This window comes from Lampetra fluviatilis, chromosome 25, assembly GCF_964198595.1.
Source record: "Lampetra fluviatilis chromosome 25, kcLamFluv1.1, whole genome shotgun sequence".
Taxonomy (NCBI): domain Eukaryota; kingdom Metazoa; phylum Chordata; class Hyperoartia; order Petromyzontiformes; family Petromyzontidae; genus Lampetra; species Lampetra fluviatilis.
The window spans coordinates 9,883,712-9,900,647 of record NC_136299.1 but is presented as its reverse complement, the minus strand read 5'-3'; the positions used below and the strand labels follow the sequence as shown (position 1 = coordinate 9,900,647).

The window sequence follows — 16,936 nt, the reverse complement described above, 5'->3', positions numbered from 1 at the left end:
TATATATTTAATTTTTAATGATAGAATATAGTATTGTCATCAGTATGCCATAAGTCTACCAAGTTTGCAGTCGATACCACATTGGGAAGTGGGTTAAAATTGAGTTACAATATTTGAGGATACGACAAACAACAACAGAGTGAGTTAATAGAAAGCGTGTTAAAAGATTGATAAAATATTTTTTTTAATTTTAATGATAGAATATAGTATTGTCATCAGTAAGACATAAGTATACGAAGTGGGGTTGTAGCGGGTTCGCGAGGGTTTGTTTGACCATACTTCACTATTCTGGTCACATACCAAATGCACTGGGCGTGCCCCTAGTGACTCAGCCTCACCCCACGATATCCAAACCACGCCTACCTCACTCGAGTGACGTCAGTTACGCCGACCAATCGGAAGCGAGCTAAGATCCTCGGCCGGGTCGGACCACGCGGGCGCACGTCTCGACCAATGAGGCGCGTCGTCTTTGGCTAAGCCCGCCCACTGTCATGGCTGCGCGCAGGGCAACACGTGTGCGTCTCGTGTAGCCTTTGCTCGGCAGACGCGTTTCTCATTTAAACGTTGCGTTTGAGTCCCTTTATTATTATTATTATATACCCGACTTCCCGACCTCCAACCTCCTACCAAGGTAAGGTTCACCGCGAAGGTACGATGCTGGGGAACACAACTCACGCGCCCGCAAGCTTTGGGGTCGCGTGTACACCTATACACGTGCAGCTCAGAGGAGAGCTGAGCCTAATGAGAACCGGGTACAGTGTGGGGGAACTTGCATTTTGTACAGCCGAGAGGTGGACATAACGAGAAGCCGCGCGCGTGTGTGTGACCATAGTGGTGAATGTAATATGTATCGGTGGTCAAGTTCATTTCGGACCCGGGGCACTACGCGAACCGGTATTGGTACACCTCGCACGAGGGGATAAACTCCTGTTAACAGGGGGCGGTGTTTGAACTTTTACAGCTCGGAAGTGAGTCTACCCAGAACCCAGGGCAGTATGCGAGCCTATAACTCTAAAGATCAGCGGTTAACCTCCTTGGAAGTTGGGATGTGTGAACTTATTTCCGTACATCTTAGCGGCGAATCTAACGGGAATCGGAGTCAGTAGGTGAATTGTGAACTTCACCTAGACCAGGGGTCGGCAACCAAAATAACAAGAAGAGCCATTTTTTTCCAATTCGGTACAAAATTCAGTATTTCAAGAGCCGCAATGCATCTGAGTACATACTGTACATACGTACATATCGTCAAGAAGCAGCCCATAAAGAGCCGCATGCGGCTCCGGAGCCGTAGGTTGCCGACCCCTGACCTATACGGTACTTTTACAATATAATAGGACCTGGGAAGGTGGGTGAACCTATAAGCTACAGCTCAAGTGAAATTGTCTCCATGATCAAGCGAGTATTGGTGGGGGCGCTTATCCCCATTGACGATGGAAGCTCCACATTGCCATGGCCGAGACCAGGATATACGTCGAACGAACACGTCGTGATGTAGCCAAGCGGGTTTAATCGATAAGAGTCGTGTGTGCGATTAGTGGTTGTAACCTATAAGCCCGTGGTTAGCAAATTGTTAAGTGTGAAGCATTGTGTTCGAACGAGAGCTCTAGGTGGTGCTTATAATGTGATTTATTTATCGAGTTATTCAGAAGGGCCCTGCAGCGCAGGCGGAGTTTTACTTCCACAACTAACAAATTAATTACATTTATCTGAATTGTAAACTACAGAAAATGCATTTATAAAGTTTTACAGTTTGTCCATGGCTCTGCTGCATTGGGATGTTTGACCAATTCCATTCATCTGTGTTTGGCATCGGTGTGGGGAGAAAACCCCTAGACCAGGGGTCGGCAACCAAAATAACAAGAAGAGCCATTTCTTTCCAATTCGGTACAAAATTCAGTATTTCAAGAGCCGCAATGCATCTGAGTACATACTGTACACACGTACATATCGTCAAGAAGCAGCCCGCAAAGAGCCGCATGCGGCTCCGGAGCCGTAGGTTGCCGACCCCTGCCCTAGACCAATATCAGGGGTTACCTACTCAAAGCTCCTCACAGATACATGCATTAATCCATAACACAGTTTATGAATTCTGAACTAGAACACCTAATATGAGGTTTCAAATCGGAACATAAAAAAACAGAGATGCAAGTCGTAGAGTTAAAAATAACCCACAACATTTCCAATACCTCTAATAAGGCCGTCTCTTGAGTTGTTGATGTTACGGTCCTGTAGAAGTGACGGCGGTACATTAAAATTTCTCAATGCAGTAAGAGCGACATCCCCACAATGCAACTTTACATTTAACACGCAGCATACTGCACGCACCTGATTGGTGAAGATGTTTATCTGAGATTGTCGTAACTGAAAGTTCGAGAAACAACTAGGATTACCACGTGTGATTTTTTTTTAAAGCAGTGTCGCCACTACCACAGTCACTTTCCACGAACTAATTCCTCCACCCACGTTGAGGCTGACTGTTTCCTCATCCACGCTGCGTTCCACCCACCAGCAACACTGCAGCTCACAACAACACGCTCAAGCACACAGCTACCCACTCATTCATCCACTAATCAACCTACTCACACGCTCACCCACGCACACTAACCTACTCGCCACACTGCAGGTGATGACACTTCTCTACCGCCTCTGCCCTTGCTCTTCTCCACTTTCAACTTCCCTCCCGTGATTCTTTTTTCCAAAATTCCCCCAACCTCGCTCAATTCGACAAACGTATTAACTCTCGACTATTTACACCTCTGGCGGTGCTGTTTGTCGTTAGCTGTGTGGCGTTATCGGCCTTGGGCCTGCGCTTGGCGACCGCGATTACAAAAAAATATATATAAATTGACGGGTGCCGCTCACTCTGCTCGTCCGTTCCCCAGGCGCGATGAGGGGCGGTGGCGGCCGTGGCGGCCGTGGCGGGGGTGGCGGCCGCGGCGGAAGAGGCGGCCGCGGTGGACGAGGAGGAGGAGGCGGCGGCCTCTTCCGCGGACAGAGCCGCGGCGTGCGCGTCGTCGGGCAGTGGCAGCAAGTGACCCTTGACCCCGAGTTCCTGGCGAGCGGCGACCTGGACGGCTTCGTGTGCATGGAGGAGCTGCACGACTACACGATGGTGCGGCCCGAGGCGATCGAGAAGGAGGACCAGAGGAACAAGCGCAAGGCGGCGGCGGAGGCGGCGGCGGCAGGTGCTGCGGCCCGACCGAGCCCGGCTAAGAAACCGAGAAAGGACACGGACTCTGAGCCGGCCGAATCGGCGGATGATGACGGCACCGCCGGCGGCGGCGACGACGACGCCGACGCCGCCGCGATTCGTAAAGAGGCCAGGAAGAAGAAGAATAAGAAGGAGGAGGAGGGGAACAAAAAGACGAAGAAATCGAGTAAGAAAAAAAAGAAGTGGATGGAGTTGGAAGCCGCTTTGGAGAAGGAGGCGGCCGAGTCCGGCGTGGACGTTGGGTACGACGCGGGCGACGACGATGAGGGCAACGACGGTGATGAGGCCATCGAGGAGATGGAGCCCCTGGGTGGCGAAGAGAAGGATGAGGGCGGCACCAGCGGAAGCGGCAAGAAGTTGAAGAAGAACGAGAAGAAAAAGAAGAAGAAGAAGATCGTGGAGGGTGCCGCAAAGCAAGCGCCGGCGAGCGAAGGTAGTGGCCGTTTCGTTTGTCTTGGCAGAACTCTGGTGTCGCCTTCATTGGTTTTGTAAAAAAGTTAACTGGAATTTCCTTCTATTTTATCCCGATTCCGCTTTTCCGTATCACCTCGTGAAACTTAACATGCAATCGGATCTCCTGTCATGATAAAGAGCGTCCAACAGCAGTGGATACGGACAGAGCTTCCTCTGAAGATCTCTTCTAAGTGGCCTCTGGTCCACACGGTCGTGGGCAGCACCTTCCCACCACCTTCACATGACGGTCATGCCTGTAACTTAAATTCTCCGAGATGGAATTGAACAAATGTATGCGCGGAGTAAAACTTTGTACCGGGCCGTCTCCGCCCTCCCCTACCTCCTCTTTCTCCTTCGTCGCAGGCGGCCCCAAGAAGGCGACGAGCGGCGCCAAGAAGCGCCCGTGGACGACCGTCGCGCTGGACGGCGAGGCGCTGGAGGGGGGCGTCGCCGCCGACGTGTCCGCGTGGGAGGGCCTCTACGTGCCGGAGCCCGTGCTGTGCGCGCTCGCCGAGATGGGTTACACGGCGCCCACCGCCATCCAGGCGCTCGTGCTGCCCGCAGCCATCCGGGACCGGCGCGACGTGCTGGGGGCCGCTGAGACTGGTGCGCAATTGCGCGTGTTTGTGTGTGCGCACGTTGAACACGCACGCGCTCGTGCGCGGGTTGAATCTAGATCGGTAAACCCATTTCTGTAAAACTGCTTTTTTGTGCTTATTTTGTCACCCTTCCTCCGTATCTCCGATTCGCGTGGATGGCTGTGTACGGTGCGAAAGACGTTCTACAAACGTACTTGCCCCGACAACCTGTTGAAGGCTTTCGGGGTCGGAGGGTGGGATCTTTGTTTTTGTGTGCGCCGTTGCTCGTTGTGTGAGAGTGGGGAGGGGGGGTTTCCGCCGCTCGCGCTGCAGCCTCATCTTCCTCTCTCCCCAGGCAGCGGCAAAACCCTCGCCTTCGGAATTCCCATGATCCAGCGAATCCTTGAGTGGAGGGAGAGCCGCGAGGCGGAGCAGGCAGACGACGGCGCCGAGGGAGAGACGGGCAACTCGCACGAAGGTAACCCGCAGAGAGAGGGAGAGACGGGTGACTGGAGGTCGCCTGTGATGTCATATATCTAAATGCCTGCGTTCATATTGAGTTCGTATTGTAACGAAGCATCTCGTGCAAATTCGAGAAAATTGTTCAATCCCATCGTTGACACCTTCAGGAGTGCTCTTTGTTGCTGGCCGCTTGGCGCTTTAAGCCTTTGGTTCTGTACTCGGTAACCGAATGTTTTATATTTTTATTACAATTCTGCTGGAATAAGTCTATTGACTTCACTTGACCATGCTTCCAAAGCGCCCCAGATTTAATATCTCGGGAAAATTCTAACCAACTTCTTCATCCCCAAGGAGACCAAGTCGCAGAAGACGACAACGTTGCCGACGACAACAACGACGTTGCCGACGACAACAACGACGTTGCTGACGACGACGACGACGTTGACGACGACGACGACGCTGCCTTCGGCCCGGAGACGGGCGTGCTCGACTCGCAGGGCCGAGGCTGCGTCCGCGTCGTCGACGACATCCCCCTCGACTTCGACCCGACCTCGGACTCTGGCGCGCCGGGGGCCGTCACCTCGAAGCGCGAGGCCTGGCAGCCACGGAAGCCGCTGCTCGGTCTCGTGGTGACGCCCACGAGGGAGCTGGCGGTGCAGGTGAAGCAGCACCTGGACGCCGCGGCACGGCACACAGGTACGCTCGCCTGATCACGTTGGAGGTAAAAAAAGATAAAACCTATATACAGGGTGCTTAAAAATAAACATGTGAACACTTGCGAGAATTTACAACAATGCCACGGGAAATGTGCCTCTGGGCTCTGGAGACCACCTGGAGAAGATTCCAGGCACGTGCTGACAATGATGGTGAACAAGTGGAGACTCTTTTGAAGTTATTGACATGCATTTGTTATCATGTTACAGTGTATTACTCGTTTTTATTCCATTAAAAATGATAGTCCCATGTAAGTGTTAAAGTTTTTTGAAGCACTCTGTGGAGATAACATCACCGGCCCCCCCCCCCCACCGATGTAAGTATGGCTTTGAGTCCTCCCTCGCACCACGTTTTTCTGTCCCTGCGCGTTGTACAGGTCTCTTGATACCACGATAAAAACATAAAAATTATCATTAATAACTTTTTGGGTTAGATCGTCCGGGAGGGATAGTGCCAATGTTTAGCTATACTTTCTGCCACCAGACAAGGCCAATCAAAGTTTGTCGCGTGTGGGCAGATGTGCCGATTGATTTGAAAAGTAAGGAAAAAGATTCTGACTTTTTTTTAGGGTCTGCGGGGTGCCAAGAGGTTATCGTTGAAAATCGGCATTGGATCCTACGCGACGATCTAATTCAAAATAAACGAATTCTGAATCACAACATTGGACGTGGAAGCCGGAATGAACAGGGCCATAACCCTGGTATTCGCGTCAGATATTTCTTCTTCTCCAGCTCTTGCCACTGGATGGCAGACGTATTGCGCGGCCGAGGCCGGCGGTGGCGCCCTTACACAGCGGCGCATTGAAACGCAGCGAGATGTCATTTGTTTTTTGCGTATTTATTTTGTCCATCTGAGAGTGGTAAAAATTGTTGACATTCATCGAATTGCAATGAAAGCTGCAATATATAACGGCCGTACTGATTATGGCACTGCGTGGTAACGTGTTGAACGGCGCGCGAACCGCATCTAATCAACATTATGCCCCCCGTCATACCCCCCACTGCGTGTGGCGCCATGCCCCCCCAGGGATCTGCACGGCCGTGGTGGTGGGCGGCATGGCCCAGCAGAAGCAGCAGCGAGTGCTGAGCCGTCACCCGGAGGTGGTGGTGGCCACGCCCGGGCGCCTCTGGGAGCTCATCCGCGAGGGGCACCCGCACCTCACCCACATGCGCTCGCTCAGGTGAGCACCAGCGGGGCGGGGGGGGGATGACTGTGTTAACTCTGTCAACCGAGCCACCTGTGACACCTGTAGCATCGCGGTTTACCTGCACCGCCCACAGTAACCGCACCAGCCTTACCAACTCCACCCACGTCACTCGGATTACCCCCTCGTCCCGCCACTCCAATAACTCTACCCTCCCCCACGCTCACCTACTACACCACAAAGAACTCGAGTCGCAGGGTTCGTAGCACTGCGCGCCAACCGCTACACTACCGCTCACCATTTACACCCACGCGCACATGGACAAAGATCCCCCGTATAGCCTTCACAGAATGTTGGGGCAAGTGCTGTTAGCCAGTAGCACCTATGAAGACCGGCACGGCACACGAGGGGGTGGGTGGCCAGCACCACGCCGCAACCACCTTTGTCTCCCCAGTGGCGACGTTTACACACTGCACCAGGTACTCATTTGAGGCTGAGTCTGGTTGTCGTCCGCGAGCGGGAATCGAACTCGGGATCGCCGGGTTCCGTCAGCGCAGCGCGCTAACCGCTACGCCGCCGGCTCCCCCGCGCACTGCCAGGTGCCTGGTGGTGGACGAGGCCGACCGCATGGTGGAGCGCGGTCACTTTGCCGAGCTCTCTCAACTGCTGGAGCTGCTCGCCGGCACGGAGTTCAACGCGCGCCGCCAGACCTTCGTGTTCTCGGCGACGCTGACGCTCGCCGGCGCCGCCGGGAAGCGGCCGCTGCCCTTCAAGAAGGGCAAGAAGCAGGCGGCGCCGTCGCAGCAAGACGCCGGCGGGAAGCTCGAGATGCTGATTCAGCGCATCGGCATCCGAGGTGACACCTCAGCCCTAACACTTTACACTTGGCACGTAACCATTACCCCTAGCACATGACCATTACCCCTAGCAACTAACCATTACCCCTAGCACGTAACCATTACCCCTAGCACCTGACCATTACCCCTAGCACATGACCATTACCGCTAGCACCTAACCATTACCCCTAGCACATGACCATTACCGCTAGCACATGACCATTACCCCTAGCACCTAACCATTACCCCTAGCACATGACCATTACCGCTAGCACCTAACCATTACCCCTAGCAACTAACCATTACCCCTAGCACCTAACCATTACCCCTAGCAACTAACCATTACCCCTAGCAACTAACCATTACCCCTAGCACCTAACCATTACCCCTAGCACATGACCATTACCGCTAGCACATGACCATTACCCCTAGCACATGACCATTACCCCTAGCACATAACCATTACTGCTAGCACATGACCATTACCCCTAGCACATGACCATTACCCCTAGCACATAACCATTACTGCTAGCACATAACCATTACTGCTAGCACATGACCATTACCGCTAGCACCTAACCATTACCCCTAGCACCTAACCATTACCCCTAGCACCTAACCATTACCCCTAGCACATGACCATTACCCCTAGCACATGACCATTACCCCTAGCACATAACCATTACCCCTAGCACCTAACCATTACCGCTAGCACATAACCATTACCCCTAGCACCTAACCATTACCCCTAGCACATGACCATTACCCCTAGCACCTAACCATTACCCCTAGCACATAACCATTACCCCTAGCACATGACCATTACCCCTAGCACATAACCATTACCCCTAGCACCTAACCATTACCCCTAGCACATAACCATTACCCCTAGCACCTAACCATTACCCCTAGCACCTAACCATTACCCCTAGCACCTAACCATTACCCCTAGCACCTAACCATTACCCCTAGCACCTAACCATTACCCCTAGCACATGACCATTACCCCTAGCACCTAACCATTACCCCTAGCACATGACCATTACCCCTAGCACATGACCATTACCGCTAGCACCTAACCATTACCCCTAGCACCTAACCATTACCCCTAGCAACTAACAATTACCCCTAGCAACTAACCATTACCCCTAGCAACTAACCATTACCCCTAGCAACTAACACTTACCCCTAGCACCTAACCATTACCCCTAGCACCTAACCATTACCCCTAGCAACTAACCATTACCCCTAGCACCTAACCATTACCCCTAGCAACTAACCATTACCCCTAGCACCTAACCATTACCCCTAGCACCTAACCATTACCCCTAGCAACTAACCATTACCCCTAGCACGTAACCATTACCCCTAGCAACTAACCATTACCCCTAGCAACTAACCATTACCCCTAGCAACTAACCATTACCCCTAGCACCTAACCATTACCCCTAGCACCTAACCATTACCCCTAGCAACTAACCATTACCCCTAGCACCTAACCATTACCCCTAACCCCTTACTGCTAACACATAACCTTTTCCCATAACCCTTACTCCTAACCCTTACCCCTAACACACGACCCTTACCCCTACCACCTAACTCTTAACCCTTACCCCCTAACACCTAACCCTTACCCCCAAACACACAACCCTTACCCCCTGACCCCAGGCAAGCCGAAGGTGGTGGACCTGACGCGGCGCGAGGCGACGGCGGAGACGCTGATGGAGTCGCGCGTGCACTGCGACACCGACGACAAGGACCACTACCTCTACTACTTCCTGCTGCGCCACCCGGGTCGCACCATGGTGTTCGCCAACAGCATCGAGTGCGTGAAGCGCCTCGCCGGGCTGCTGGGCGCCCTCGCCTGCGAGGCGCTGCCGCTGCACGCCAACATGCACCAGAAGCAGCGGCTCAAGAACCTCGAGAGGTTCGCCGAGCGACAGAGGTGAGACGCGGGAGGGCGGGGGGGGGCGGGGGGGCAACACCGGCGGTGGGGTAGGTAGTAGTGGCGGTGGTCGTGCGGTTGGTCGGTGGCGATGGTGGAGCGCCGGGCGGTTAGATGCGCAGCAAGATGGCGCTGTAGGGGGCGCGGGTGGTGCGTCGGGCTTGGTCATCTTGGTCAGTCGGGCCGTGGCATCTGCTGGGTCTGCCCTGTGACCTCCTGCCGGTGGGCGTTCGATGCGTCACGTGGCCTTAATGTGCACGTAGCCTGGCACAGATGCCGTGGTGTCGTCACCGCCACTTAGTGGCGAATGGCGGTTGTTGTTGCTCTTTATAGAAGTGGTGGTGGTAGTGGCGGCAGTGGTGATGTACTATGTTGAACTTTGTTCGAACCGTACGTAGCCAAAACGTGCTTTTCGGAAGTGCAGAAAATGGTGGTGGTGGTGGTGGTGGCGATGTGACAGTGTTGGTGGTGGTTGAAACGAAGACTTCGTCGCGAATCCCAAGCCATGAGCCGTGCACCACCTTGTGCCGTGTGTGGCGCCGTGAAAGCCTCCTGCGGGATTTCCTTATGGGAAATTCTGCGATTTTTCTCTCGATGCCTCTGCGTCCGGCGATGCCCACGTGAAACTCTATTTTCGCTTGACGAGGATTTAAGTTCGATTCGCGTGCCCTCGGGTGGCAAATCCAGCAGCGGATAGATCACGGCCTATGATGACGAAGGTGGTGATGTGGTGGCATCGTCCAAACGATGCATGATGTGTGTCCTCGTGAACAGCACTTGCCCCAACAGCCTGTTAAGGCTGTACGGGGGGATCTTTGTGGTATTTTTTCCCCCACGTACTAAGTGCGTTCTCGTTTGCAGCTGCGTGCTGCTGACCACAGACGTCGCGGCCCGTGGGTTGGACATCCCGAACGTGGAAAACGTCATCCACTACCAGGTGCGCGGCGCTGCCCGTCCGTCCGTCCACGTCCACTTGGGGCGGATTTCACGCAGCAGCGAATAGACCACCGCTCACGACTGCTGATCGTGATGAAAACGCATTTCTGTTTGCAAATCAAACTATAAACCATTTTTTTCTATTTTTAAATCCTTTATATTAAGTTTGCATGCTTGCTTGCTTTCGTGCTTGCTTGCTTGCGTACTTGCTTGCTTACGACCGTGCAAATCTTTCGGTCGTTTTTAACCCACTTCCCGTGATCCAATCGAGCTGACATTTTCCACACAGACTCGTTGTGCCAGACAATTAATGTTCGTGAAAAATTCCCAAAATTTTACACTTTTTAGGCAAAAAAAAAATATTTTACATATATTCAAAAAGAACTCATTCATCGCTTTGGCTGAACGTCACAGTATAAGAGCCCAGAGCGTAACCCCTCCACAGGCCGTGGCGGAGTAGCGCAGTTGGTAGCGCCCTCGCTTCCCATGCCAAAGGTCGCGGGATCGATCCCCGCATCCTCCACAGGCAAATATATTTTTAAATCCTTTATATTAAGTTCGCTGCCACGCATATAAAGGATTTATAGTGAAAAACTTTGTTTTTACGGGTTATACTTATACCAGGCAAGGCCCACTGAGCTATGTAGCTCTCAGAAGCGACCTGGTCACAAATGATAGCTCAACGAAAGTGGTTCATCACGTGAACATTTATCGCAGCCGAATTCTCTAAACACACAAGAGAATACTTTACTCACCCAGCTTAATAACCATTGCTACAATCTGCATTATAGACTACAAGTACACTCACCAAACTTAATAACCAGGCTACAGTCTACATTATAGATTGCCAGTATACTCACTCCGATTTAGAACCAGGCTACAGTCTACATTAGTGTTTTTTATTATTTTCATTATTTTTATTCACTTTATTTTTATTATAATGTTTCTATCTACGTGACTTTACCGAAAGAACCAAAGAATATGTGGAGGGAAAAACCGGAGGACCCAGAAAAAAGTTCACGCAAAAGAGCGTGCAAACTTCAGATATACAGGCTCCCGGGTTGGGATCGAACCCACGACCTCCTGCGTACCAGGCGAGGTAGTTAACATCTCCTAGCCACCGTGGTGCAAATGCATCCAGCGTGCTTCTCACCGTCCTCCTGTCACCCTGAATGGTCGCAGGCGGTCTTGCCGCTCTTCGCTCTGCCTCTTGAGTTTGAGTCATCCATCATGTTGAACGCGAAGAATCCAAAATGTATCTTTTGGCTGCCTTCAAACACCTCGTGCTAATGTTGAGTGCATGGTCTGTGCCACCTCCTCCCACCCCTCCCTTGTCTTTTCGCATCCCAATTGTCATCTTTGTCTTCATCGTTCTCATCATCGCCATCTTGCCACTGTCGCCATTGTTATTGTTATCATTATTGTCATCGTGGTTTTCCCCGTATTTTCACCGTCGTTTTCTTCGTCACCGTCGTCATTATTTCCATTATCGTTACCATCATCACCTTCGTGGCCACCACCGCGATGGTCGTCGTCGTGGTTCCATCGTCAGCTGCCGCGCACGTCCGAGACGTACGTGCACCGGAGCGGGCGCACGGCGCGCGCCACGCGGGAGGGCCTCAGCCTCATCCTCGTGGGCCCCGGCGACGTGCCGGCCTACCGCAAGATCTGCCGTACGCTCCGCGGGGACAAGGAGCTGCCCTGCTTCCCCGTGGACCCCCACAACCTCACCGCCGTCAAGGTGAGCGTCGTACAACAGAGGTGTGGCCGGTGGGGGGGGGGGGGGGCTGTGACCACCTGGAACGCTCTCGTTACACTTTTAAATCATCTGTATTGAAAACTCAGTTCTTTAGAACTGCTTTCTGTGTTTAGTTTATCCTTCCGCCGCGCCTCTGATTATGTACAGTAACATACAGACATAGTGTTGCTGATGGGGGTGAGAGTGATCGGGATTGGGGAGAGGGCGGGTAGTGGTGAGCGTGGCGAGGGTGGTGGGGGAGACATGGTGACGGTCGTGGTGTTGGTAGTGACGTTTATGGTGGAGGCTGTTTGTTTCTGATGGCAGTGATTGTGCCGTTGATGGCAGTCTTGGCAGTAGTTATGCACATGATGGTAGTGGTGGTGGCGACAGGACTGATCATGTTGGTGATGGTTATGGGGGGAGCGGTAGTGTAATGTTGCAATGTTGCGCAATGAATTCGGCAACTCGAGTTCGATTCCCGCTCAGGGCCAACACCGGGGCTGATTATCTGAACTGATTTTGGGCCTCCCTGAGGTAGACTCATCCTCAAATGAGTACCCGGTGCAGTGTGTAAACATCGCCACTTGGGAGACGAAGGCTGCTGGGCGTGGTGCTGCCCACCCACCCCCTCGTTTGCCGTGCCGGCCTTCATAGGTGCTCACAAACGGGGGATAGTTGTCTTCGGTGATGATTGTGTCACGGGTTGATGGTTTGGCTGTTTGCGGTCCCGCTGACTGATGTTGATCGCACCGCCGATGGCTCCGCGCGTTGCTGACCGTGACCCCGTGACCTCTCCGCGTGCGTGCGCGCTGCAGGCCCGCGTGGCGCTGGCACGCGGCATCGAGAAGGAGCTGTACCACCACAGCCGCGCGCAGCATCACAACTCGTGGTTCCAGAAGGCGGCGGACGCCATGGACATCGAGCTGGAGGACGACATGCTCATGGGTGAGCCCTCGCGCCGTTACAGCGCCCGATCACGTGGCTCCTCTGCCCCCGTGGAGATATCCTCCGCTCGCTCGAGCGACCACCGCGCACGCGTCGCCTCCGTGGGCAGCCGACTAGAGGTCACGCGTCGAGCCAACTCGAGTCGGGTCGGATTTGACCCCTAGGATTCGAGATGATGGACAAACTTCCATCGTCGTCGCCGTTGTTGTTATCATCGCGGCCACTCGCGTTGTCGCGCGAGTTGAGCAGTTCTTTCGCAGAAATACCTACGAGTAAAAAGGCCGCCTTGCTGATAAGAATGTTACGTCGTCAGATTAAAAGTAATAACACGTAAGCTTTCGCAACCAATATCATCCATAATATAGTTTTTTTGGGGTTAGATCGCGTGAATATAAATGTGTCGTTAACCACATTTATCTTCACAAATCCACAACATTTACAATTCGTTAACGTTGTGGATTTCCTCGCCAACACACCGGTTAGTGCTGTACTCGTAACGAATTGGCACGTTCTGTTCACGTGACGGGTGGTGGTGGGTTTAACAACACATTTATATTCACGCGATCTAACCCAAAAACGCCTCGATTATGATGAAAGTATGAAATGGAATGCTCCTTCCACCTCCGGCGGCGATATTGGTGGCGGCACGTTTGGCTCCCCGGCTTGCTTCCACTCGGCCGAAATTCTGTTGTCGTGAATTCAGGCGAATCCCGTGCAACAAAATCGTCGTCCCAGACGACTTCAGGCTTCAGCCCCCGAGACCAGAGGTCGCAACCGGGTACCCGATACCCGTACCCTACCCGATACCCGGCTACCCGGGTACGGGTACCCGTTTGCGACCCTGGTGCGGCCGGGTACGGGTAGGCCGTGAGTCACTGATGAGTAACCGTTTGTCACTCATTTCGGGTAGGGTACGGGTAGGGAACGGTTACCCGTACCCGGCCAGGTACGGGTACGGGTACCCATTTGCGACCCTGGTGCGGCCGGGTATGGGTAAGGAATCAAAACCCGTTTGCGACCTCTGCCCGAGACTCGGGGCTGGACTTGAGCTCAGCCGCGTTTCTCCTCTCCTGCAGGCGGCGCCCGCTCCGAGGACAGCGAACGTCAGCGCCAGTGGCGCCTGCAGTCGTTGAGGAAGCAGCTGGCGCACCTGCTGGCGCAGCCCGTGTTCCGCGCCACCAGCAAGACGCGCTACCCCACGCAGTTCGGGGCGCTGGCGACGCCACCCGCGGCCACCGCGGACGGACGGGTCCCGGCGTCGGCCATCGCGGCGCTGCGCGACGGGAGGGTCGGCAGGAGGAAGCCGGCGAAGGGGAAGCAGAAGCAGAAAAAGAAGCCGCAGGCGCCCGGACACTGGGGGGGGGCGGGTTTGGCGGATCAACGGCAGCCCTGCTGCTAGCTGCCGTGAACGTGGCGTCGACCTGCCCGGGTGTGAGCGCCCCGAGCAAGGAGCCCCTCCTGTGAGCGGGGGAATACACTCGAGACTCGGTTGAAGCTGTCCGATGGAAAGGGGTCGCGTGGACCGAGAGGTTTTTTTTAGAAGGAACTCGAGAGAGGCTGCTTCGTGACGCCGTCTGTTGCGTGCAACAGCAGCAGCTTGGCTGCTCGAGTTGCCAATGGGAAATGTTTTTGCCTTGTGACATAAAACCAATCGTAAAAGTAATACCAATAGTTCTGTAATATGAAAGCCCAGTAATACCGATGGCCCAATAATACCACAGCGCATCATAACAATAGCGCACTAATACCAAGAACCCAATAACACCGATGGTGCAATAATACCAGTAGAACAATAATACAAGTTGTACAATTTAGAATGTAATTTGGGTAGGGGGGGGTGGTGTGAGTGGGAAACTTTAAAATGTAAGCATTTCACTTCCCCGTGTTGGCCTCCCTTTCTACCTTTGCGTTGTTCCAAGTCGCTAAATAGTTTATCTGCCCTCGATGGTCTCAGCCCATGTCCAAATCGCCCAGAATGCACCCCATCTTGTCCGATCCCGAGAGCCTGGGTGGGTGGTCGCGGTGTACAACAAGGTGCTGTATGCTGCTGCTGGGGGCTTCGTTGTGTTCAGCAGAGGGCGTTGCAGCAAAATCCATTGTTTTACTGTGCTCAGCGCCCATATCGCTCCCCTACTTTGACCAACCCACAACGATGCCCCCCTTATCCGGCAGTGGATCGTGATAATCCACTTTGTTTAGCTATAATTTGTGATAGCCAGGTCGCTTCTGTGAAAGAGCTATATATAGCTCGGTGGGACCTTACCTGGTAAAAAAATTTTTTAAGTTGAACAGTGCAGTTGAAATGGCTGCGTGATGCTAATTAATCCCTTTTGTGGTGATGTGATGCTGGCCACGGTTTCCCTGTTGGCGGAGGTGCAGGGAAACGGTGGCGGACCGTTCGAAAATAGGCAAACGGTCGTTGTTGACACTCCCACGAAGGGAAAACCTCTTCGTTAATCTGTCACCCCCGTTCAAGAGGAAGTTCGTGGGATGAACAGCGGCAGGCGTTGCCCGTGTTTTCGCCGCTAGAGGGCGATGGCGGTCTCTACTGGTCACCGGCGAGCCGCGTGCGTTGTGTTGTACAAACGTTGAACGTCTTTCGCGCATCGTACGTAGCTAATCGGAGGTCCGGGGAGGCTTTGCTAATATCGGAAGGAAGAGAGCGTTCCAGACGGCCACAGAAGCGGATTCGAATGCACCGCGCGACCGTTTTTACTCCCAACCATTGCCCTTAAAAGTCGAACCACGTCCATCGCGCCATTCACAAACGCCTGCCAGTCACGTCTGGTTGAACGGCAGCATTTGTTTAACAAGTCCAGACTTCGGCCGATGAGTCCCAGAAAGTTGAAACCACCAGTTCCAGAGTGTTTGCTTGCTCAAGCAATTCATGCTTGATAATGTTGGGATGGGCAAACCGATAATGGTTTGGTGGACTGAAGCACATGTTTCATTTCGATGTGACGAGATCGAAGGCAGTTGTGCTTGCGCGTGCGACTAGTCATTGTTTGATCCCAACCGAAATGATTGGCCCTGAAGGTAAGACGATCACAATTGTTATTTCTCACGCTGGTTTTCGCACCGTTAGCCGGCGTTTGCGGCGATTGTTTTATTTCGGCGCGCGTACACGTTTGTTGAATGTGGAGCAAATATAATTGTTTTCTCTTACATGAATTTATGTACGGGTTTTCTTTTCTTCCCCGGGGTGTTTTGTCATTGTGACGATGGCCGATAGGGTGGTTTTTTTTTACTTGTTTTTTTTACTTATTTTTTTTTTACCTAGTTTTTTTACTTAATTTTTTTACTTGGCTTTTTTTACTTAGTTTTTTTTCACGAATGTGAATGCAGCGCCTCCAGTGGCTGCCGAGGCCACCGTCAAACGCTCCTTTCTCCTTCCCCCCCCCCTCGCGCTGCCCGATTCCTCGAGTTCTGCTTCCCAATCGTCTCATTTCCCAAGTTGTTTATACAAGGTAGGAGCAACAGTTCCACACTGCCCACCAGGGATTATTTGTCTGTGGTTAGATCGCGTAAAAATGTGTCGTTAAACCCGCCACCACCCAACACAGCCAACTAGTAAGGGTTGTCACGTAAACAGGACGTGCCAATTCGTCACAAGTACAGCACTAGTGTGTAGTGTATAGTGTAGTGTATAGTGTAGTATACTAGTACAGCACTAGTGTATAGTAGTGTATAGTGTAGTGTACTAGTACAGCACTAACCGGTGTGTTGGAGAGCCAAGCCACAGCATTTACAATCTGAGTGCGACGTTTCGCCAGTAATTACAACCAGCTTCATCAGGCGACAGCCAGATTTGTGGAGAAGTCAGCCTGTTTTGTTCCTTATATATAGAGGCGTAGATGTGGTGACCACGATTCTGCGCTCTTGCGTAAAGTGGGGGGGGGGGGGATTTGGCATGTTCTGTTGACGTGACAACCCTTACTACTTGGCTGTGTCGGGTGGTGGCGGGTTTAACG

At 52.9% G+C, this 16,936-nt stretch overlaps 1 protein-coding gene across 2 annotated transcripts; it reads left to right on the top strand.

Moving 5' to 3' along the window:
* The first annotated feature begins 486 nt into the window (after nucleotides 1–486).
* DDX24 (DEAD-box helicase 24) lies at nucleotides 487–16,102 on the top strand. 2 transcript variants are annotated; one of them, XM_078868233.1, is made up of 12 exons: nucleotides 487–631; nucleotides 2,883–3,644; nucleotides 4,028–4,270; nucleotides 4,598–4,720; nucleotides 5,059–5,400; nucleotides 6,445–6,598; nucleotides 7,162–7,418; nucleotides 9,067–9,343; nucleotides 10,205–10,280; nucleotides 11,832–12,020; nucleotides 12,836–12,965; nucleotides 14,042–16,102. In XM_078868233.1, the coding sequence occupies exons 2-12, from the start codon at nucleotides 2,888–2,890 to the stop codon at nucleotides 14,362–14,364; spliced, it is 2,871 nt and encodes a 956-aa protein (XP_078724359.1). In that variant the 5' UTR covers nucleotides 487–631; nucleotides 2,883–2,887; the 3' UTR covers nucleotides 14,365–16,102. The 2 variants fall into 2 exon arrangements, with proteins under 2 accessions (XP_078724359.1, XP_078724358.1); XM_078868232.1 differs by having other exon boundaries at nucleotides 5,056–5,400.
* The last annotated feature ends 834 nt before the right edge of the window (nucleotides 16,103–16,936 follow it).